The sequence below is a fragment of the Penicillium paradoxum genome (genome assembly GCF_028828445.1).
Source record: "Penicillium paradoxum strain IBT 22861 chromosome Unknown utg000004l_segment0_segment0, whole genome shotgun sequence".
In the NCBI taxonomy this organism is placed as follows: Eukaryota; Fungi; Ascomycota; class Eurotiomycetes; order Eurotiales; family Aspergillaceae; genus Penicillium; species Penicillium paradoxum.
In genome coordinates, this window is record NW_026643182.1 from 988,980 (window position 1) to 1,011,626 (window position 22,647).

Genomic DNA, 22,647 nt, shown 5'->3' on the forward strand with positions numbered 1-22,647 from the left:
GGTCGACAAGTTAATGAAGTTCGCAGGTCTGGTAAACATATCGAGGGGTTTCTTTAGTGGGGTGCGAACAACTGGAATAAGAGATTATGGTTAGTGAAAGAAAGAAAGTCATCAAAGAACATGAACCCTACCTATCAGTCTCCTGTACGAATCAAAGGCGAGGTATGTACTCTCAAAGAAATACTAAGGAAGCTTTCTTGTGCTCTTTGACAGGGAGAGGTCGATCGCAGACAAGCGTAACAAGGCAAGGCGTCGTGTTGATGGAAGAAAGACTGCAATCTTTGAAAAGAGCTAACTTGACCAACCTTCAATGTCAAGCTGGGTCTTCAGGAGAATAAGGAGCCACTGAGCTCTGTACTAAAAGGAATCTCGAAAGCACGGACCACCCTGATAAGCAATCTACGCGTGGACGCGTGTAAGTGGAAATGGCATTTGACTGCTGAGAAGTGATTGGAATCACTGATCTAGCTGATGTATGTGATGTGATGGTCTTGCACTTCATGTACATTTAAGATGGCACATATATGTACTCCGGCATCCATTGCCCCCAACATACCTTTTATACGGAATACCCGGCCGAGTTGAGCTGTCTCGGCTCACCGGCCGCATCGAATGTCCCATTGTGCAAGACCCGAATAAGCTGGGCACTACTCTGTCCTGGCGCAACCCATGTAACATTGTGGCCACGAGATTTCATATCGGCAACCGTTGCGTTATCGAAAGCGTACTCAAAGCTAACTTGGTTTGGCACGAGCTGGTCGTGTTGACGAGGGCTGGCCAATGCTTCGGCAGCGGAAAGTCCTTGGTCAATAGAATGGATGATGTTCTGTACTGTAGCGGTGATGATGCGACTGCCTCCTGCGGATCCTGCAATCAAGAATAATTTGCCGTCGGGACGTTCGACTATCGCCGGCGTTATAGAGGAGAGAGGGCGTTTTCCAGGACGAACATAGTTGGACTCGGAGGGGATATATCCGAATGAGTTCGATGAGCCTGGGATAGAGAAGTCTGTGGAGATGTAAGTCGACAATGTGGCCGAAACATGAGCTCGTTCGACGTACCATTCATCTCGTTGTTCATGATGATACCGGTTTCTGGGACCATGACATGGCTGCCGAAGAGCAGATTGATCGTGGTAATTACCGAAATGGCGAGACCAGAGTGATCGGCTGCAGCGATATGAGAAGTTCCAGGTCTGCAAGGTACGGAATCAGGCATCGGACAAGGAATCATCCAACAAGACACCTAGGACTTACGTATCCAAGCTTTCCAGCCCGGCTGGATCATATGCAGACACATTCTGTGTCCGCAAATCCGAGATCCTAGATCGGATTTCATCAATTGTCGACTGGTCCAGAATATCCTTCTCATACTCCGACACTCCGTCAACGAAAAGGGGATCTCCCAGGTTCGATCTCTGCATTCGTGTAAGCTCCAACTGACCAAAAATAAATCAAAATCAAAGCACTCTTACCTGACCATAGGCGAATCGCATCGCCTCGTCTAGCCGGTGGGTACTCAAGTTCACGGAATCCTTAGTCGTGAAGAAATCGTTGTATGTTCCGACAATCTTCAAGATACTCTGAGCAACAATACCACTCGACGGAGCCGACGTGCTCGTAACCTTGTAGCCGCGGTAGTCAATCTGGGTGATATCCCGAATAGCCAGGGTATAATTGCTCAGATCATCAAGCGTCATTGTGCCATTTTCACTCTGCAACGCATCGATCATGGTCTCCGCGATGGGTCCGGAGTAGAATGCTTCGGGGCCACGCTTCGCAATCGCTGCAAGAGTATCCGCATACCGGCGTCGAGTGATCGTATCGCCCAGCCCAAGACGAGTTCCATTCGGAGCGAAATCGATTGCCCATGTAGGATCTTTGGAAAGGAAATCCTCGCCATTGCCAACAGAAGATTCCATGTATTTGACCAGGTCTTCCGTGACGGGGAACCCATCATGGGCTGTTTGAATCGCCGGCTCTAGAAGGGTCGCCCATGGAAGAGAGCCATAGTTCTTATGCAGGTACTCAAGCCCTCTCACTTCTCCTGGTACTCCACTAGTTTGCTTGTCAGCGTGGCTTTCATCCCTTGCGTAAACCTGTCTTACCTCGCCAGCCCGCCATGAATTGAGGCGTCCTCGTTATTCTTATACATATCCTCGAAGGCCGCAGCTGGAGCCGTCTCTCGGAAATCGATAAATTCGTAGCTCCCATTGGCTGATCTCACGAGCATGAAGCCACCGCCACCAATTCCACTGTGATACATCCCTAGGGTCCATTAGCTATGTCCATATCCAAGAACTAAGCGAATCGATGCAAGCTTACCAACAACACCAATACAAAATTGAGTTGCAATTAGCTACATCAGTGTGTCAGTTCAGAAATAAGCCCCTAAATCAAGATATCGGTATATGTAAGGTAAACTGACAGCATCAGCGGCATTTCCGCCCTTCTTGAAAATATCGGATCCATGACGGGAACACACTGAGCTTTCGCTCGCAATAGCGCCCAATTTTCCAGGCTCGATTCCTCCATGATGCGACCCATGACCGGCATTCGGATGGGGATCCCGCTCGAATAATTCCAAAGGCGAAGTGTTTGCTTTGGGCAGATGAGTGATAATCAACACCAGCGACAAGACCGCCAAAAGCCCGAGTCTGATCGGTTGGAACATTTTGAGAAAGCTCTCCCAGCGATTTCTCTGTGCTATGGAACTTCCCACGGGAGTCGCGCTTGGAGAAGAAGAAAAGGCTGGCAAGGCCCACGGGGGCTATGGCACCATCATGTATTAATATTATGCCTTCGAGGGGAAATTACTCTAGAAGGGAAGCAGTTAGCTCTTTTACCTGTTTCTCCACATCTTGGGCGATCTGGCAGGGTTGGTGCATGTCACCGTTGGAGGGCATCGGTGTTGGCTTTGGACGCTTTCGTGTGGGATCGGCGGGCTCGAGGTCGCTCGGCGAATGCAACCGGTATGGAAGAACGGGGATAGAGGACCGAGCAACATTTTAAACGTTGTCACCGTCTCTTAGTAGATATAGCGGTGTATTCACTTCTAGTGTAGTAATATCACAGGGCCATACCACGGGACATCTATGGATGCTGACCCCGCTGATAAGCGGGTGACTGAAGTTGGGGAAATTGGAGTCGTTTTCGATGCCCCCGACGTCTAAGAGCGACCTCTTATCTTCACTTGAATATGGGTTTACGAATTAAAGTCCTTCCCCTGACCATAATATCTAACTAATTACACATGTTGAACCCTGAATTTTGTCCTACCGGCACCCGAAATGCTTATGGTAGCAATTGTAGCTCCCTTTCGGCAGCGAGTCGAATCCAAGCAATGGTTTCCTCCCACTCCTGCGGAATATTGTCCAGTTGTTCGAGCGTAGCCAAGACAAGGCGACGACCCCAGTCGCGTACGTACCATCGATGGCACATAAGACGCATAGCTATACCATAATGCAGGAACAAGACACGCGCCATCCAGTCGCCGTTCTGAAGCAACGAGGAAAATCTGTCATCGAGGAACAAGGGCCATGCGATGGGACCGCCGTATGGTCCAATTCTGGGCCAAGGCTCGATCGCCTGATGTAGCTGCTGCCAGGTTACTTGGTAAATCGGTTGATCCGGTCCTTTCATTGTGTCAATCATTGAACGCAGTCGAGCCAACGACATCATTATGTTTCTGCTCTAGTGGTCAGCTTCACAAACACTACACACGGCATCCACACTTCACCAGAACATACTCGTGGAGGTTGAATAAAATCTCTGTGTTCTCTACGGGGACCCCACCGCTGTTTATGTTGTTAAAAGCTCTGTATGAATGAATCGGAGAGGGTGGGTCCCATACTGACTAGCTTCCCCGGTCTCGAGGCGTTCTTGTGTATCGGGGGCGCACAGCCAGCCATCCAACTGTGCTTCAATCCCACCTTGATTTAGTCGACAGAAAAGCATGGCAGGACCGGACATCAATGTGCGCGACTCAAGAACCACTGAAAGCGGGTCTAGTGGTCGACTGTCGAGAGATAATACTCGGACACCCATGGCAAAAAGCATAATGAAGATAGAAGTGACAAATGCTGGTTCATAATCCGATTCGGAGATGGCGGGAAGAATTTTACCCAGACCAGCACATGTCTGGCCCTGATATCGTACAGCAGCGTCCAGCCATGAAGCCCGATTCTCAGGTTCTATCGACGCCAAGTGTAAGGCTGACAGCGCGTGAATACTGTCGAGCAAATATGCACAAGACGAGGCCATGCGAGGGATGATCATGGACAGGTGGTGCGCTGACAATCCATCTTGCGACAGAGTGTGATGCGTCGAAGTCATCCACTGGTGGAATAATCTGGTCTCAAGCAAGCGTGTTGCCTGTGAATACTCTGCTGGGGTCACAGTGCCGCTCTCTGTACCATCCTGGGCAGAGGATAAGGCTACAGGACTATCCTCATCGTCATTTTGGGAAGGATAGTTGCACTCCAATCTTCGTTTCTTGCACAGGGTACATTTAGGCATGCCTTCGTTGCACTGAGTATTGCGTTAGAATATCGGTCTCAAATGGTGGGGTATCCCAGTCCACCAAGATCATCTCAGGCAGAATCCATCCCGGCACACCGTTCATATTTTGCCCCGATTGGTGAGATTGGTGAAGTGAACTTCATCGGACTGACCTTCACGTGTCTCCGTTTACACTCCAAACACCCCTTCCGCGACTTAGTATGGCTGCGACGCGATGGCATTGATGGCAGCTGCCATTTAGGAACAGAATCTGGAGGACCCGAGAATAAGCAAGAAACATGAAAAAAAAAAAAAATTCCACAAGCCTCAGCCCAAGTCATATCTCGGATCAATTCGATCCGCATGCCGACCTCGGTCCCTTTCTGGGGGATCTGCCCATGACAGGGCCTGATTGGGCAGCGACAGTGTCCTTCGCGGGTACCTGGAGGCGCCGACGCTCCGGGGCTCCAGGTAGGGCCATTGGTGCTTATGTAACCACTTTGGGCCTTGAAAAAAGCAAAACGGAAATTATACAGGCAGCCTCGGCCTTTCACCGGGCCTCAGTTACCTAGGTCCATTTATACATTCGGAGTACGGGGTTGAAATTACTCCCTATATCGTAGTCCCGTAGACAGCCATCTCACCATATCCAAGGGAAGCTCGGAAGACTTGTGGGATTATTCGGTGTTCCACGCTTCCTTCAACGCGTTTTAATGCAAAGAACCACGGTTGACGGCGGCGAGGAGGATGATTAGGCTTGTGATAGTCACCTAGGAACTGAAATGGATTCAAGGCACTCGGAGTTAGGGTTCAAACCGCTGCACAGTGGGGAGTCGTGACTATAAACAACAATCTATAGACCTCCGCAGATTTGGGATGCACCTCGCTTAAAGAATATCACTATCTAGGAACACTGTATGAATAAATCATGATCTACTATGTGATGGGGGAGACACTGAATATGGATACCCCGGATAATGAGCCTAATATTGTTAGGATGGTACTTTAAGAATCCCGATTCAGCGGTATAGATGTGCACACCAGTCTATTAACTTGGCAATAAAACCGACAATATCCTACGTCATACGCGCACCCCAATGTGGTTTGACACGACAGGGCAATGCAAACTCGGTTCTCGACATGTTTCGCCTCCAAGGCTGAGCGGGCGTGTCGATCACTTTTACGCCTCCCGCGTCTCAACTCGGAGACCAAGACTGCTTACTGTCAAACCCGCTTTCTACTTCAAATTTCTTAATAAAAATATTTACAATCAAAACTTCAGGGGCTTTATGCAAGAAAAGCATCGCCATATTCAATAATCCGATGCCATACCAAAACCCTGATTCTGCATTCCGCGCAAGGCTGGGGGCCAAAATCGAGATATGCGTTTAAAGAGGCCCGATCACAGGTGATAAACATGGACCCATCACGAATCAAGCTAACAGCCTGCTGTATTCCGTACCCACCGAAATATCCAACAACTGGCCAACCAAGAGGATCAACAAGAATGCCCTAGCCTTCCTGTCTGCCGTCAGCCACGAGGCTCGCTCCAAAGCTTGGCGAATATATTGAACACTCATGATCCTCCGCACACGTCGCACTTTAGATGTTCTCTCTTGCTCCTTGAAGCTCTGTGAAGATGGTGCAAGTACTCCCAGTCAATTATTTCGCGAACTCGTTAAAAGTGATCATTGCACTCATCGTGCTAGACTGCATGGTGGTCAGTTCACTTTTGGCCTGTTCCGCCGTTCTGGTAATGCGTCGACAGAGAGGTGTTGACTGGAAGATCATACCAATATGGTTGGTTATGGCTGCTATTTGGGCGTGGGTTTGGTGAGTACTCATCAGGGTGTCGTCAGATCTTCACCCAAAGGACACATCCGTTGCGAGCGCAGCGCTGATTGCAATCCCTTTCTCGTAGGTATTACATCTGGTACCTTGTGTTGGCCATCACAAGTCTTATCAGCGGCCCGGTGGCCATGTTGGGCTCGGTTTATCAAGTCATTTGCTTTTTCTTCATGTATGCGGCTATATGTCTGTTATTCGCCACCTTCTATCGACTTATCCATATGACTTTGGGAATGACCGCACGCGGAGGCAGACCGCCGACTGCACTCAGGATCTTCCACTGGGTCATTATGGGGATCATCGTCGTTTTAAGTGTTGCCGACTTTGTGATATGGATTGTCTTCAGCTTTGGAATATATGAGCTGATAAGAGTCTACGAGGCCATAACAATTACATTGGACGTTGTCTACTGGGTAGCCTCGTGGGAGGTTACAGCACTGGCCATATATGTGTTCGTCAGAGCAATGAAAAGTGGATCAATCATAAAGGTAAGTCAGAACCAGCTCGTATCACGAAGCACGATTGACTCTATGGACAGAAACCTGCTCTTGCTCTGCTTTGCAGTAGTACCATCTTCTCCGTGCTCAATTTCATGCGGGCGGTTGATAATATTCGCTGGTTTGCGAGAGTATGGGACTGGGACGACAAAGGACAGTACGACTCAGCCACTGCGACATCCTTTTTGGAAATTTTCTTCTGCATTGGAATATACGGCAGCCTTCTTGGGTTTTGTCTATTGTCTGGACATCTCGCTCAGAGGTTAGAAGAAGGAAAATCGACAGATGGAAACAAACCACAGCCACTAGGTGAAGTCGGCTCCCGCCCTTGGAGTCAACGGGCTGCCTTGAATCCACTCGTGGAAGCAGACGCATCGCACCCCATCGTGGAGGCAGATGGGTCGAATAATATTCTGGAAATGGGTGGTTCCAAGCCTATCTTCGAGGCAGACTCCAATCAATACCAGCGCCATGAGCTAGAACCGACATCATTCCTCGGGACTGATTCGTCACCTCGTGAGTGATGCTCCATTTGAAGTTGACCTTCAGTCCTTTCTTTCGTCCAAATTCTTATTAGAACGCATTAATTCTGTCAAATTCTGCTTCCATGTGTCTATACCCAGCTTTCCTTATCTATTCGCGCATGTGGACGCTCAATGTGTACCCCTTTAATTACATGAAACATCTCAAAATATCCCATGGATATATATATTCTACAACCCTCTCAACCAGCAATTTTATAGTCGAATAGGCCTCTTTCCGCGGCATAATGAAGTGGGATATCAACAACGCTGAACATGTCATGTTCATAATCTGCCTCGGAGACTTGATGCATGAGGTTGTCAATTCGCAAACCATTTGGAAGTAGAGAATCTAAATCTCGGAGTCGATCATCTAACAACCACATGGTCAAATTACCACTCTGGAAAGAAGATCTCACATCAATTAGCAGCATCAACCAGAGTGATTGATATACTTGCCTTCGCTATTGCATGAGGCGGGTTCGAATCAATCGGTGTCTTTATATCCCATTCATGGTCAGGAAAAGCCTACAGTATTTGGCGTGCTTTTGGCCGCTTCCACGAAAAGTCCTGTACCATAGGGACTCGATGATTGAAATGACATTCAACGATAGAGAATGAGTTACTTGCTATCGCCCAGTGGAGCAAGGAAACTGTTTCCCCTTCTGAATTTCCCTGGTCATTTTTTTAATACACCGAGGAGGGTGACGGGCCTCTCAATATCATCAGATTTAGCAGCCGCTCGAATCTAGGCCATGTCACCAAGCTAAAGCGTGTTTATTCTTCCCTGCGCAGGGACGATGAGAACGAAAAATGTCAATTTCATTAGCTCAGGAGTACTCCATAAATATGCAGGTGTCCAAAGTCCGCTCTTTGCTGGGAGCCCTAGGGGGGCCCTCTGGTCTGGCGCCTCACAGAGCAAAGGGACCTTCCTGAGCCCTAGGCAGGCAGGGATGGCCTCCTGCGCCCAGATCCTCCAGATATAGACATGCAATTCACAAAAAAAAGGCACCAAAAAAGTCAAGCTGTATGTTGAATACAATATCGGCGAACTGCAATTCTCGATTCTCAGCCCCGGCCCTCGTCCAACTCCCCAAAACTCCCCAAAACTCCCCCACCCCCGTTCTAGATAAATTCACGATGAATCCTTCCGAGATGCTCCTTCATATTATCGAGGCGATTGAAGAGCTTACCACAATTACGGCATCTGATGGACTGCGAATAGACGTGTTGCGTTCTGACATGACGCATCAAGACTTCTCGGCTGGAAAACCCGCCGGTCCACTTGCAGTTTCCCCATTCGCAGCTGAAACGGGCTTCACGGTGCCTAGAAAGAATTCGTTAATACTGAGTTCCAATATTGTTGTAGATAACTTACTCTTGTTCGCCCGCTTGATAATCACCGCTCAGGTTTTCCCTGGAAACATGAGTTGAAGGGTTCCCGGACAGCTGCGACGGAGAAGGAGACTCCCAATACGGACTGACAGTGTCCTAGTCTGTATTGGGAAAGTCTACGTTCGGGATGTGTGGTGCAGCATTCCATGTAGCGGATAAAAATTGATTGGTATTCATATTACTATGAATGGTTGACATAGGACCAATAATGCCAGGGAAGGTCGAGGCACCGTGGGCTGAGCTAGGAGCCAGCAGCTCTGAAGCATTCGGTACGGAGGCATAGAGAGCGCTATAATCCGCGGGGAATGTCAAAGGTATCCTCGTAGGAGTAGGTGTCTGTGTAGCTGATGGGCCACCACCACGGGCGAGCCGAGTATCGGGCCCGTGCCGACGATATGGGCCCGGGTAGCCCGGGGAACCACCGGATGGTGAAAACGGCGTCATCAAGGCCAGTACAAGGAGCACTAGATGAAGAGGTAAAGAATCAAGATTAGAACAGGAATCGAAAGAGGAGTTGCAATCTGATTGCCAATGTGAGAGGAAGGGGTTTAAATATTCACAAAAAATAAGTTCACCAAATTGTCCAGTTTCGTCAGAAGAAAGCCCAACAGCGGTGACAACTCACGTTTCCAGGTTCAACTCTTCCCACTCGCAATAGACAGGCCGTGGCGGTTAATTACTGTGGATTTATTTCCCTTGCGACCCCATATTAGTCCAATCTAAGAGAGCGACCCAGCCGCAGCGGTTCGAATTCAGGCAACCCCTTAACTTAGGACAATTTACGGAGTAGTCCGAGCATTATCCCCCCATTTGCAGCATGTGTCGCCGCATGCGAGGACAATAATTGGTTGAAAGGAAGCCTCGTAACTTTGGAACCAACCATATTTACGCTGCACCTGCGGGTCCATTTGCCTTGATGTCGCCGGTCTGCCCCTGGTCTACCCCGTCAGTGCGACAATCCATGTCATTAGCAGGTTCCAATGACAGGTGAGAGGGCTTTTTTGAATTGGGAGTGGCTTTCAGGGCTTGCTCTACTGTTGACTATAACCGGTTAGTCACCTCCAACACGACGTTGAACAGTCGTGAACAGATACTAAGTAAAGGGTCTCTTGTTTATAGATGCACATAAGCAGACATTGCTCGGCTCTGAGTTGATGGCGGTTCTCTCTCATCTCAACATGACCATCATATTTTAAATGAGTTTCCAGCATACAGCAATAGGCCAGCCCGAGTCGCTTAGAATGTGTCTGGTTCAGGTCGAAAACTGGAATTCAACGCATTGGCTGCTGCGCCCTGTTCTGCAGGAAATGGGTCTCTGCCCTTCGATGGTATCCCGGGTGTCATGAATATCGTCATTTCATTTGTGGACCCGGTTCGGTGCCTTCTCGTCGCAAGATACGTTGGGTACCATGCTCAGCCTCGACCATCGGGATTAGAAGGCCATAGAAGGAAATACCGTCGGACGGAGCGCATCTTGACATGCAGGTATTTATGCAGGTTGAGATATGTATGTCCTTTCAGACGCCACGTCCTTTATCTACAAATCGGGGGGGGGGGGAAGTCCCTTCATCTGTCTGCTAAGGAAAGTACGCCTCACCGCGAAACATACACCAAACTACATCTGACCTTTCCTCGTGGTTTGAATTCCAGTATATACGTCAAATTATCTTCTGATATCTCATTTTCATTAGCTTCATACTAGGCTAAGCTTAAATTTCCAAACCCACAACGGTATCTTCATAAACAGTGAGTTTCGCGCTAGCCCAACACCAGTACAAACCCGATATCCGAATCCAACCCCATTTTACGGCGAGGGACCATTAGAGGTCTTCTGTGTTAGAATCCACGCTGAATTCTGGTAGAAATGACCATGTTGCAGGACTCACTGCAATTGGGTGAAGTGGAACGAAGGACCTCCCGTTTCTGACAGAAGTCTCAACTTGTATGAATTGTCCGCGAGTTGACGATGATCGCCCTTCCTAAAAGCCCATTCTTCACTTTCGGCGATGGAATCGACATGCGGCGTGCTGTCGAGGACCGTGATGGGTCGAATGCGAAGTGTCTGGGCACACGTAGGCTTGATGACCAGTATATCAATTCGGAGCTTATGATATGGCCGAGCTTAGTGCCCGCTGTAGCTTTGGCTCCTGCAGCTTCAACTAGCATCAAGTTCCCGGCACAAAGAAATGGATGTCCTCTGTGTGGTATGGACCCCAAGGCCGAAGGGTGAGGTACGAACGGAGGGGAGGATAGGATATGTCTGTTGATGGATACAGATGAGGTAGGTTCGGAGGTACGAGATGGGAGGAGAAGGATGGTTAGAGAGTCTAGTGATGTTAGTGTTCTTTCTTCGCGGCCATATCCCTCTCCACCCCGAGGCTCGGCCAACCAGAGTCGAGCTCAAGGCAGTCCTTTTGTGATCTTAGTGCTGGATCATTGTCGGTATACCGTTTTATATCCTCAGATAGTCCTCAAGATGTCCCAATTGTACGACAATTAGACCCTAGTCTCAGTGTCTCAGCCACGAAACTGGATGTGGTACGGAATCGGGGCCTTTGTCGGGCTCATCGGCCATTGAGAAGGTTTAGACTCGACATAATTGGACAGCGGTCTGACGACAGGGTAAAGGTGCGACGGTAATCGTGGAGCTGTTCTTGAACCGAAGTTACGGTGTAGGACGCGTGCTCTCTAGGGTTATTCCCTAAGCATGGGGAGGTATCGGACGTTATGGAAGGCTAAGATCGGGTCGAAACATGAGTCTATGAGCAAGGACGCCAAGGATAGCCAGATACCTTACTCGGGATTGCATGGCTGCGAGTATTCGAAATACGGGCAAATGCCGATAAACGCCGGTTTGTATAAGCACCTAGGTATCTAGGTAGATCCCATCTGAAAGACCGAGGCGGATGAATGCCTAAGAAAGGGAGACATGATTAATATATCACCAGAACTAGTGCTTTCCAGCCCACAGGCTTTGCGGGGGAGAGGGGAAGGTCGGGCTATGATGGGCCTGGATTCTCATGCTTTGTTGTACATGCATCTCAGCTCAACCTTCATGTGGAGGCGTGACCAGGCTCACTAAAATACAAAGCTCCCAGGTATCATGTCGATGCACTCCAAGTGTGGCCCAAGGCTCCAAGGCTGATGTGTTGGCCTGATAATACTGAGTTGTCACTTTGATCACGTCGGTGGGTGTTACAGTCGCGGCGTGGGGGGGGGGGGGGGGGGGGGAAGGGTGCCAGGGTTCCTCTCTGTCTGCCCAACTTGCCATGCTTTGCTTCTATCGTTATCTCTTATGATATATGATATTATATAGAGGTTGGACAAGGTGTATGAGGAGGATGGCATTCGTGGGTTGAAAACATTTGAAGTTTACTCCGCATTTGACCTCGTCTCTGAGTTGTGGAGCTCACCCGAAATCCCAACCTTGAACGGCCGGCGCTTAGCTATAACTAAGTCTATTGGGACTGATGGGGATCAACTCGCTCAAAGGATATATACACAAGAATCCCTCACCTTAGATATACTATGTATTTACAGTACACTGTCTAGAGCGGGGTGAAAAATGTTATAAAATCAGGCTAAAGTAAAGCGATTTCAGGCAGAAACTCTGACTTTAATCCCATACGACCCCTGGCCACTATACAGTTCACGTAGGTCCTAGTGATTGAGGGTTTAGTGACTGTTTCTCTGTCTGCATAGGTACCTCGGCAATATCGGCTGGCTGGTACAGTCAAAAATCGCGGATAGTCGCGGCAATCTGCTACAGTAGCGAGAGATTTGATAGGTTCAAGCCTTATCCACAGGGTAACGCCGGGGTTAATATTTAATCAGCGCAATTAGCGGCTAGAGGCTTTGAATGACAAATACTTTGCTATTGGTTTATAAATCAAACAATCGTTGCGCCAGTCCATGCTCTCAGAAACTATTTGTCTGGTCTTTTCTGCATCGAGAACACCATTGGATGCAATGGAAAATGAGCGGAGAGAGTACTTCGTACTACGATCCAACGATCCAACTAGAGGTTCAGCTGGAATCTCGGGTGAGTTCTTATGCGCTCACCATACACCCAGAACACCACGGGCAGCGCACAAAAGGCCAGAGCAATGAACCCAAGCAGGGAATTTCCCCAGCCAAGTCCGAGAGTCTCATACATTCTTGGTCCGGCGAGAGGAAGCATGGCACCGGCCAGGGAACGGAACACTGTATTGGCCGCCATAGCGGAAGCAGCGTAGACTGTGAACGCATCGACCAGATAGGTACTGACACACATCTAAACAGCCAGTTCAAGTATCAGTCAGTCAATTCGCAGCAAAAAGTAAATTCCGGGATAGTAGGGATGTTACGCACGAAGGTCATCAGCATTCCGATACCTAGGAAGGAGGTTCCGATGATAGGCACGATCCAGTGAGTTTGATAATAAGCACTCCAGCCGTACATGAATAGCGAGATGGGAACGAAGATAGATCCGGGGATCATAGGCGGAAGACGGTACTCGGGCTTTGGCCCGCCATGCTTGGTGGATAGATAATTGAGTAATTTGTCAGATGTTGATCCTAGTATGGCGAGACCGATGAAAGAGCCAACGCCCATACCAAGATATGTAAGACCAACTGTGCCCTGGGAGAAACCGTACTGTGATGTGAATACAGTGGTGATAGTTGTGAACAACAAGTATAGGTATCCATAGATCACACCGACGTAAAGCGAGAGAAGGAAGACGATTGGAGAGCAGAAGAGCATTTTGGTAGGTCGCACGATGGAGACGAGGAATAGCTCCTTCGGTGTACGACCTGTGTCTTGTGCAGAGCGCAGGTTCATGTTTCCGGTTTCCTTTTGGAGTCGCTTGGTTTTGCGCTGCAGGATAGTAGGGGCATAGGATTCACGAATTGTAAATACTGAGCTGATTGCAATAGCTCCACTCTATCCAGATATATTAGTATGTTCCCGTGCCTCGGATCATGGTCGCGACTTACAGCAATAGAGAGGACCCAAAAGGTCCATCTCCAGCCCTTTGCTTGGGCGAGGTACGAACCGGCTAGCTGATATTAGCAATCAAATTACCAAAAGACGACAATCTGTAGACATACCAACTGGACCGATGACCGGTCCGATCATAGGACCAAGAGACCAAGCTGCCATAGCACTGCCTCTCTTCTCCTGTACGAACATATCGGCAATCGAGCCGGCGCCAATAGTCAGTGGGCAACTACCAGCAAAGCCAGCGAGGAATCGAAAGATAATCAGACTGCCGATCTCGGGTGCCACTGCGCAACAGATAGTCCAGATCACATATAGAATGTTGCAACCCGTATAGATGTACTGTCGGCCGTACATTTCCGATATAGGTGCAATTAGCAGGGGCCCAAAGCAGTATCCCAACAGATAGACCGAGACCACGAACGATGACAGCTCGATGTTGGTGACCCCAAAGTCTTTCACTAGCTCAGGGACGCCGGGAGCAAACATTGATGATCCTAAAGGGCTGTTCGCGTGCAGAGTATTAGCTTTGGTTCAAGGTGATAGAGAGAGCATTTTCATACGTCAGAAGCGTGATCACCGAGATCGAAACTGTCGCGCCGATTTTCTTCTTCATTGGCCAGTTGAGGGGATTCTCGGGGTCATCTGGACCGTCCCAATCGACGATATTCGGGTCAACGACGGTTGCCGCTTTTTCTACGCTTCGTTGCTTGGCCAGCCCGCTCTCGAGATCCGTCTCCTGGGCAGTGTTGCTGACTATAGGCTTTTCGTCATCAACGCGGCTTATTACCGGACTGCTTGCTGTTGGTGTCGATCCATCGACAGAAGGAGTTGCTGCATGAATTAGGTATTGCACATCTTCCCTTCGTCGGTTTGATGTGAAATAAGAAAGGCGCTTACCTTCTCCATCGTTCATTTTGAGAAAAGAGAAATCAAGCGGCACTATCCTCTCGTGGGGCACCTTTGCGCCGGTCCCTGTTCCTTCGGTTGATATATGCGATTTCTGTATAAGACGAGGTCACACAGGACGGGCAGTTTGGCATGGATGATAGGATCGTTGAAGCCACAGACAGCAAAGTATGAAGAGAGATGAGGAAGAAAGGAAAGGCGAAAGAGACAGGAGCCCACAGGAACCCCCCAATCACGCTCTAACCAGAAACAAGCCTGGTCAATGTCACTAGCTTCGGGATTCCCACCGCGCTGCACAATGTCCTCAGACAATGGGACCTATCTTGTAGTTGGCCCCCAGGCTCTAGTTGAACGCATTCATTGGACGGATTCTAAATTTCGTTAAGGTCACAATGTATGCCGCGGGCCTCACAGACCCGGGCTGCAATGCATAACCCCGGGGATATCGGTCGGAATGGACATAAGGGGGAATACGGGGTGAGAAGATGAGCCCAACTGATTGAGGGGTCCGGGCGTTCTGGATGGAACGACTCCAAGGCGCAAAGCGAAATGGCTTTGGCAATGAATCCCCACGTCGAGAAATCTGTAGAAAGGGGTCTCTTCCCCGCACTATGGATCCGTGGAGAATGTTTCTCCCCGCAAAGTCGTGTCCGCAATTGGCGTTCAACTCAGGCAAATGCACAAATCTTATGCACCGGCGAAGCTCCGACCTCCCAAACTCGTGGCTTGAATCCTTGGCTCTGCAGCTAACGACGCCTAGAATCCTACATCAGCCTCCGTCCCACGCCATGATTGGTCGGGTATTTCGATCTCGGCACAGAGATGCCGACCTGACCTCGGGTCGAGGGGCAGTTGGCTCAGATAGCAATTCCCCTTCTCAGATCCCTGTTTCCAGTCTTGATCCAATGCACTTTGATTTGGGAATCGACCAAGACAAGTCGGAATACCCCCTAAACACATAAACGGGTCTGAAACGGAACTTCACATAGAAAGCGTCGTATGGCTATCAGAGCAAGGATCCGACGGATCGTTAGTGGACATGTCAAAGGATCTTAGATCAAAATCCAAATCTTGCATATGACTCCAAGGTAGAGAGTCTTGGCCATGTTCCCCTGCCACGCCAGTAGTGGCGGTTTCCAGGCTCTTGGCAACGATCAGCAAAGGTGTGTGGGGTCATCGACGACTAAACACGAACGGAGAAAATGGAGTAATTAATGAAGGTAGCTGGGAATACCCTCATCCTTGCGAGTCATACGCCCATGGCCCTGGCTGACGGGAGGCCTTCACCAAGCAGACGCCAGCAAACGCCACCATGGTCCCAATGTAAGTTGGTAGTTTTCCAAGCCACAAAGATGCTTGGTTATCAATGATCATGAGATCGGACGGAGATCCAGATCTGGTATTCTGGGTGTCCGACGAGGATCCACGAAATGTATGTGAGGGCGGATATAACTTTGCAGAACAGAAGTAAAGATCAGAAACGTGACGCGAGAATGAATATGTTCCTTCTGTGAAAGAAAGTGCGGTGAGCCATTGCTCCGACCATCCATCGTGGCTAGCATTTAGCTGCGCCAGCTAAGCTAATCGCTGGCCTGGGGCGCACGATTCAGTGTCAGCACCGAACACGTCAAAATCACGACTGGTGATCGATCACAGCGCAATCTGACTGATCAAACTCAGATCGGAAGAATTGGTAAGGCCACTTTGGAGGAGACTCGTGGCGGTCTTAATCGGTGGAAATCGCCTGTGAGAGGGGCCTCCCGTGGACGAGGGAGCAGTGGTGATCACACAAGTATACAAGCCAGTATATTCAGATACGGTCATCGCAGGCTCATTTCGTGTGAGACATCTTTGTGAAACATCTGTGTGAATCGAGTTCCGAATATATGCGAACAGCTTTACCAACTCAGTATAAGAACAGACAAGAGCCTAGATAGTACCTAGGTAGGTCCCGTCGGTACTGACCTAAGCTATTGGGCGCGGTAGAGACTTCGTTCAGCTATAAAACCCCAATACACAAAGCGCAGACGTCATCAAATGTATGTTTGTTTGAGAATACTTAGCAGATCGCTGTGCCTCTCTGGTCCAATACAGAAGGCAGACACTGTACCGTGCATGTCTGCGATAGTTAGAAAGGATGAGCGTCCCTGGATGCTAGTAAACTATCGTTGTTTTTAACGATATTGTGGATGTAAGGATCCAATTCGTGATTATAAAATGAGAATACTTCTTCTCCTGTCTTTTGTGAGATGATACCGCGTGAGATTGGATCCGGGTTTGATCTCAGATTTGTCCCCTTGCCACCAGCACAAGGCTGATCATTGAAGACGCTAGAAATGCACCAACTCTGCAGCACAATTTCAAAGTGACAGTTTCAGATTCCTCGGAATAGAGTGAAGTAGGGCGGGGATTGGGTGCCTCTACTTGGACCCTGGTCTTAATGAGACTGGCTAATCAAAAGTTGGGACTTAAGAAATATCTAGTTCAAATTTATGACAGACAGCAGTGACGGATATCTTAGCATCTTCGATACGGAATAAACAATCAAATGTTAACGATTGTTGCTCTGTGTGTTAGATGAATACTACATAGCCACCTCAACGGTAAGATAATGCGATATATACGAGAGTAGGGTCACCTAACAAGATAATTACAACGAATGTACATCGACGGGGCGCCATTCTCGGCAGAACGGAGAGTGCAACACCTGTTCACAGCCGAAAAATAAAAGATGAGATATGAACAGAATCCCCCAACCCGTATATCATAACCGGGTATACTGTACAATGAGGGGTCCGTTCAGAATATCATTTTACCCTTGTTCTGCTTCTGGTTAACATTGTAGTTCTTCCAGACCAGAATACAAGGTATAGTCAAAGCCAAGATCGCTGTGGAAGCAATGCAGTTCAAACGCTGGGCATAGCCCCAGGTATATGCGACCGCTTCGCGAAGGGGGCTACCCCAGGGGTATGTCGCCTGCGCCTTGATGCCATCGAAGTAGATTTGAGTGGCGTTCGACTTCAAATCGTCCGGCAGCTGTGCCGTGAGGGTATTGACAAAGACGTTGTTGTAGATGGCAGCACCAACAGCAAGGCCAATCGCACCGCCGATGTTCGAGAACAATCCGATGAGGGCCAGCATCATCGGAGTGCCCTCGCGACCACCGGCGGCCATCACAGCCATATCTTCGCCGATGACCAGGGTGCCACCGGCGAAGGCAATGAATATCTGACACATGACCACGTAGCCGATCCCGTGATCTGCACCACGGAAATAGATCATCAGTCCGGAGCCGAGGATCATGAGCGGTGCACCAAAGAACAAGCAGATATATTTGAAGTGCGAAGTGGCCCAGATGACGGCACCGATGATAGGCGAGAAGAAGCAAGACCCAACGTTGTAGATCTGGAGCATATAATTTGCTTCAACTGCGGATATATCATAGGAGATCAGGACGTAGTTGTAGAAGTATTGATCCCAGAGCTCGAAACTGAAAAATAGCACCGAGGCTAGTATACAAGCGCCTAGAATGGTTGGGCGCTTGATCAGCTCGTAGCGGATAAAGTGGGTTCGTGCACACCATTTCTCCCACGCTGCGAAGAGTGCTAACACGAAGACACCGACGATAAGGAGAGCAATAAAGCTTGCGCTTGAATACTGAGAGCGGCCATATTGCGCCAGACTGAACGGTAGGAGGAACATCACCCAACCAGCCATTAACAAGAAAGCACCAATCACTGATTATGAAATGTTAGTATAAATATACCAAGCTTTGAGTTGGGCAGAACTTACCATCAAACTCATGGATATAGTGCACAATGGATTGTTTCACAGTGCGACCACTAGGCTGTCGGCGAAAGATGCCCTTTTTCTCGGCCTTCTTTTCGAAGTACTTGAAAACCATAGCAAGGGGCAAGAACGCAAATGGCATCACGATGCAGAATATGCCATAACCCCAGCGCCATCCGTATTTCTCGTATATTGAGTCCGCCGCGAGTCCACCAGTGAACGCGGTACATATGAACGGAGTCTGCATGAAACCAAAGGCAAACGCTCGGTTTCTCAGCCCCGATGTATCGGCGACGAAGATATTCAAAATCAAATACAAGCAGTAGTAGCCAATCCAGTAAAGGACATATCCAGCTGCATATCCATTGGGACCGTTGCACGAAGTGAGGATAATCATGCCAAGAAGGTAAACTCCGGTTGAGACCACCAGGGCCTCAGCACGACCCCACAGATTCAAGGTTTTGCCCAGCGGAAGTTTCAGAACGCCGCCCACGATATTCGCGAGGATGTAGGAGGTTGAGACCTGCGGCGCGGACCGGAAACCTCCCTGTATGTAGTTGATCAAAAAGCTGCTAATATTCGAGTGGAAAGCCAACATAAAAGTACAGATCCAGATCCTGTGGGTTCAATGATTGTCAGAAAATGAGTTTGATCACAAGTCTCTCGAGGCAAATAAGCTGTGGTCGACGTACCAAGCATATATGAGAACCAAAGCTGGCCAACTCCAAGCAAGAGCAGCTGCCTCCGCCTTTTGTTGACCCAACTCAGCACCCTCTGTAACACTGTCTGGGTGTTGTGCCAATTCCTTCGCATCGTCAATCACGTCGCCCCCATGGGAGCCCTCCGAGAAAGGTGGTGCTTCTGGATCGTGTAACGGCGAGCCAGCGCCGACTTTGTTCCCAGTTGCATCCCATTTTTCATTTTTCGAGTTTTGAGGCCCCTCTCCAGCTATAGTTCGGTCGAGGCTTGTATCGTCATCGTGGCCTCGATCGGCCTCGGGAACGCCCATTACTGATGGCTCCCTTTAATCGGGCCACAGGAAGCTTGGATCGTGTATTTGATCCTCAGTCGCTTCCAGAGAGGCAAGGTGAGGTTGGGCAATGATTCCTAGGCGAAACAGGAGGGTGGAGGAAAGAAGAGCGGAAAGATCTGCAGTGTCGGAAGGAGATCTTTTGCCTATATTTTGGGATCTGGAAGAGCAGAGGCCCGAGAGCTTCCAGGCGAGAAATTCCCGCAGTTGGCCCACCGAGATCGTCTCCAGTTTTTTCCCTCCTTTGCCTGGCTCTCAGGTCGGAGACCCCGATGCGTTGAGATCAGATAAATCTCGGGATGGGTGGATCCTCCATCTGGGAGCTGTTCCAATCAAGGGTTGCAGTGGCGGATGATCGCCGACCATTCGTCCCTGTCGGTGGCAAATCCACAACGCTGATTGGCTGGTATTGAAGTTGCTTTCTAAATCGGGACTAGCGTAACCTTTGCCCGAGGCTTCCAGGGTCGCAGTTTCCTCGTTCAGCTACCTGCCTGATGCGGTACCCCGTTTGCGTCAACGACACGGAGTAGGCCGTACGATGTTCTCGACTTCACGATCTGAGGTTGTATATGCAGGCTATGGCAGTATCCGTCCCACTACGATTTCGTTCCTCTTACTCCGTACTCTTTTCTAGCAAGAAGCGAGCTATGCGCCTATTTTGTCCACGTAGTGCAAGCAAGGTTCCAACATGACCGCAAACCTTAAAGATGGTAAGGGCTCTCATTGGCGCCCGAAGTGACGACCAATTATTAGATGAGACTGTGTGGCCTACCTAAGGTATCCCGCCAGTCTCTTTTATCTTGCTTTTTGTCTCGGAAGCTCGTCAGCTTAACTCAATTGAACACCATGGAACCACAGATCTTTTGCCTTCCGCCCATGCAGATTTAACTTTAACGCCTGTTATCTGATCTCGATCAGATATCTGTAAGCCAGGATCCATGATCCCCCGAGCCCAATCTTGCTTTCTCTTAGCTCGTCCTCCCGTAGAACTAACGAAGCCTCTTCCGTCATGGTCTATGAAAGGCAGGGACTAAAGCTTGTCGCGATCCCGGCGGGGTGGATCATCCACGGATATCTCATCGTATGAGCGCGTTTGAAGCGGCGACATTTCATCCCAGAGTCTATTTATTGATCGCGTCTGAATTCTGACATCAGTCTAGCCCATCTTCGCCTCGTGTAACTTTCACCCGTTCCCTTCCTCGGTCGTTGGTGGTTACCAAAGACCGTGCGACTGACTCGGAGCAAAAGCTTGATCTGGTGCTTTTCGGGTTCATCGGAGGATTAATTGAAACTCTATATAGAACGAGCCAATGGTCATGCGGGTTAGCAAAGAATAGGATTTATCAATCAAATGGATCACCAGATTGTATCTAATCTGATCTTGAGTCACTCATCGATGATGGCTTTGCAGTATCTGTCCCATGGGTTTTGACATCAACGATAATTTTTGTGGACTATGCCGGTTACTCTGATCGTGGAAACCCATCCATTCAGTTGTTCTAGAATAATGGTGGATCATGATTTGTCTGCCGGCCCCGGTAGGTTTGGAGTGGCTTAATATAATGGTAGAGATGATGGTGCAGTAGATGGTGTTGGGACGCTCATGGCTGTCGGAGCATGAGATCGGCATACCGGAAGTTTAGTTTATCCTGTCCACGCAGTATTTTTGATATTAGTCAGATAGTCATATTTCCTGCTAGAATAGTGGATACAGAAAGACAGAGATTTCAACTCCCTTGATTGGACCCCTACTATACTAAATACCACGTCAGTTGACAGTTATGAGCCCGGTTCGCACGAAATAAGGCCGTTATTCGCAAGATATAGCGCCTATCAGCACCTGAAAACCTCCAAAAAGCTGTATAGTAGCCTGCTGAGGCTATACAGCACCTAACCCTAACAATAGAAGCATTAACAATTCTCTCCGCCACAAAGGGCGAAAAACTGAAGGACTCGCCCTAATAGCGCACCTGGTTCGCCCGGGTAAAGCTATATACGATATAAAAATAAGTCTGGAAGCACTATAACCTAGATACCCCCCCGATAGAGAGACCGGTTAGGAAAGAAGAGCCTATTAGGCCGGAATACCCCTACGGAGGGACCGAATTAGATAAAAGAGATTAGAGAGATAAAATGGACATCTTTAAAGTGGACTAATCGAAATAGGATAGGGAGATAAAAGGGCTTTCTAATATAAATAACTATATTTATACCTTCCTAGACCTAATCTACTATACCGCTATCACTGACTATTAGACCCCGTATAAGAGACTAGTATACCTAAGAGATCGCTTCGCGAGATCGACTATATACGAGGAGGAAGTCCGAATAAAGTGGAAGATCTTCGCTATCTAAAAGCCGACTAGAGATATCGAATAATAGCTTAAATAATAGAATACCCTAAGGGAGTAAGCTATTAGTCTCGGTATTAATAATAGAGACGTAAATAGGGACTTCCTATATACTATTAAAGAGGTCTTACCTATTTAGTAGTAAGGAAGATATTAAGAGATCGTTATAGATAAGAAAGTCTATTAAACCCGTGATCTCCTCGAGTCGTTCCGCGTAATAAATCGAGAAATAGGGGTATAAAAGGTATTATCTACTACACCCCTAAAAAGGGCATTTTTAACCTAGTAGGGACACTAAGAAGCAAAGTCCTAGTCCTAAACTAAGAAGGTAATCCTATTTAAAAAGAGGAGGTACCTATATAGGAACCCCTACTATTTATATAAAATAGTAATATACTAGTATCTTAATAAGGAAAACCGCCCCGAAGGGACCTATATTAACCCTAGAAAGCTAGAAAAGATTAAGCAAAAACTCGCTAAAGAGCCTACTTAGAAGAAATAGGTAGAAAAGAAGGTAGAAAAGGTATAGTAAACTTAGTAAACTTAGTAACCTTAGAAGGAAGAGTTTATAAATTAAGTGAGCTTCGCTACCACCCCTATATAGTAATATTAGTAACCTTAGAAGGGAGAGTTTAAAGATTAAGTAAGCTTTGCTACCACTCTTAAGCCCTATATTATATAGTAGGGGGGCTAATATAAAACTATAAATACGCCCTCTCCCTTACTAAAAATAGAGAACCTATCTTAAAAGATAGGTAGATCCTTAATATAGGATCTAGCACCTATATCTATAATAATAGAGACCTTTTTATCGACTTTATACCCTAG

The 22,647-nt window shown here is 48.3% G+C and overlaps 6 protein-coding genes across 6 annotated transcripts; 2 read left to right on the forward strand and 4 right to left on the reverse strand.

The window, feature by feature from the left end:
- Positions 1-559: 559 nt before the first annotated feature.
- On the reverse strand, positions 560-2,673 carry N7457_004118 (gamma-glutamyltransferase; the record flags this gene model as incomplete). The annotated part of the gene is made up of 6 exons (XM_057175163.1): positions 560-993; positions 1,062-1,169; positions 1,257-1,278; positions 1,475-2,057; positions 2,108-2,267; positions 2,424-2,673. 6 exons carry the CDS (start codon positions 2,671-2,673, stop codon positions 560-562), a joined length of 1,557 nt encoding a protein of 518 aa, XP_057032210.1.
- A 620-nt stretch (positions 2,674-3,293) lies between these two features.
- N7457_004119 (uncharacterized protein) lies at positions 3,294-4,623 on the reverse strand (the record flags this gene model as incomplete). The annotated part of the gene is made up of 4 exons (XM_057175164.1): positions 3,294-3,687; positions 3,749-3,796; positions 3,853-4,529; positions 4,582-4,623. 4 exons carry the CDS (start codon positions 4,621-4,623, stop codon positions 3,294-3,296), a joined length of 1,161 nt encoding a protein of 386 aa, XP_057032211.1.
- Positions 4,624-6,568: 1,945 nt separating this feature from the next.
- Positions 6,569-7,368, forward strand: N7457_004120 (uncharacterized protein; the record flags this gene model as incomplete). The annotated part of the gene is made up of 2 exons (XM_057175165.1): positions 6,569-6,835; positions 6,886-7,368. The coding sequence occupies 2 exons, from the start codon at positions 6,569-6,571 to the stop codon at positions 7,366-7,368; spliced, it is 750 nt and encodes a 249-aa protein (XP_057032212.1).
- Positions 7,369-10,726: 3,358 nt separating this feature from the next.
- Positions 10,727-10,990, forward strand: N7457_004121 (uncharacterized protein; the record flags this gene model as incomplete). The annotated part of the gene is made up of 1 exon (XM_057175166.1): positions 10,727-10,990. The coding sequence occupies one exon, from the start codon at positions 10,727-10,729 to the stop codon at positions 10,988-10,990; it is 264 nt and encodes an 87-aa protein (XP_057032213.1).
- A 1,788-nt stretch (positions 10,991-12,778) lies between these two features.
- Positions 12,779-14,656, reverse strand: N7457_004122 (MFS transporter; the record flags this gene model as incomplete). The annotated part of the gene is made up of 6 exons (XM_057175167.1): positions 12,779-13,033; positions 13,111-13,683; positions 13,737-13,798; positions 13,851-14,245; positions 14,304-14,574; positions 14,641-14,656. The coding sequence occupies 6 exons, from the start codon at positions 14,654-14,656 to the stop codon at positions 12,779-12,781; spliced, it is 1,572 nt and encodes a 523-aa protein (XP_057032214.1).
- A 2,792-nt stretch (positions 14,657-17,448) lies between these two features.
- On the reverse strand, positions 17,449-19,447 carry sit2 (putative siderochrome-iron transporter; the record flags this gene model as incomplete). The annotated part of the gene is made up of 3 exons (XM_057175168.1): positions 17,449-18,386; positions 18,442-19,055; positions 19,131-19,447. The coding sequence occupies 3 exons, from the start codon at positions 19,445-19,447 to the stop codon at positions 17,449-17,451; spliced, it is 1,869 nt and encodes a 622-aa protein (XP_057032215.1).
- Positions 19,448-22,647: the final 3,200 nt, after the last annotated feature.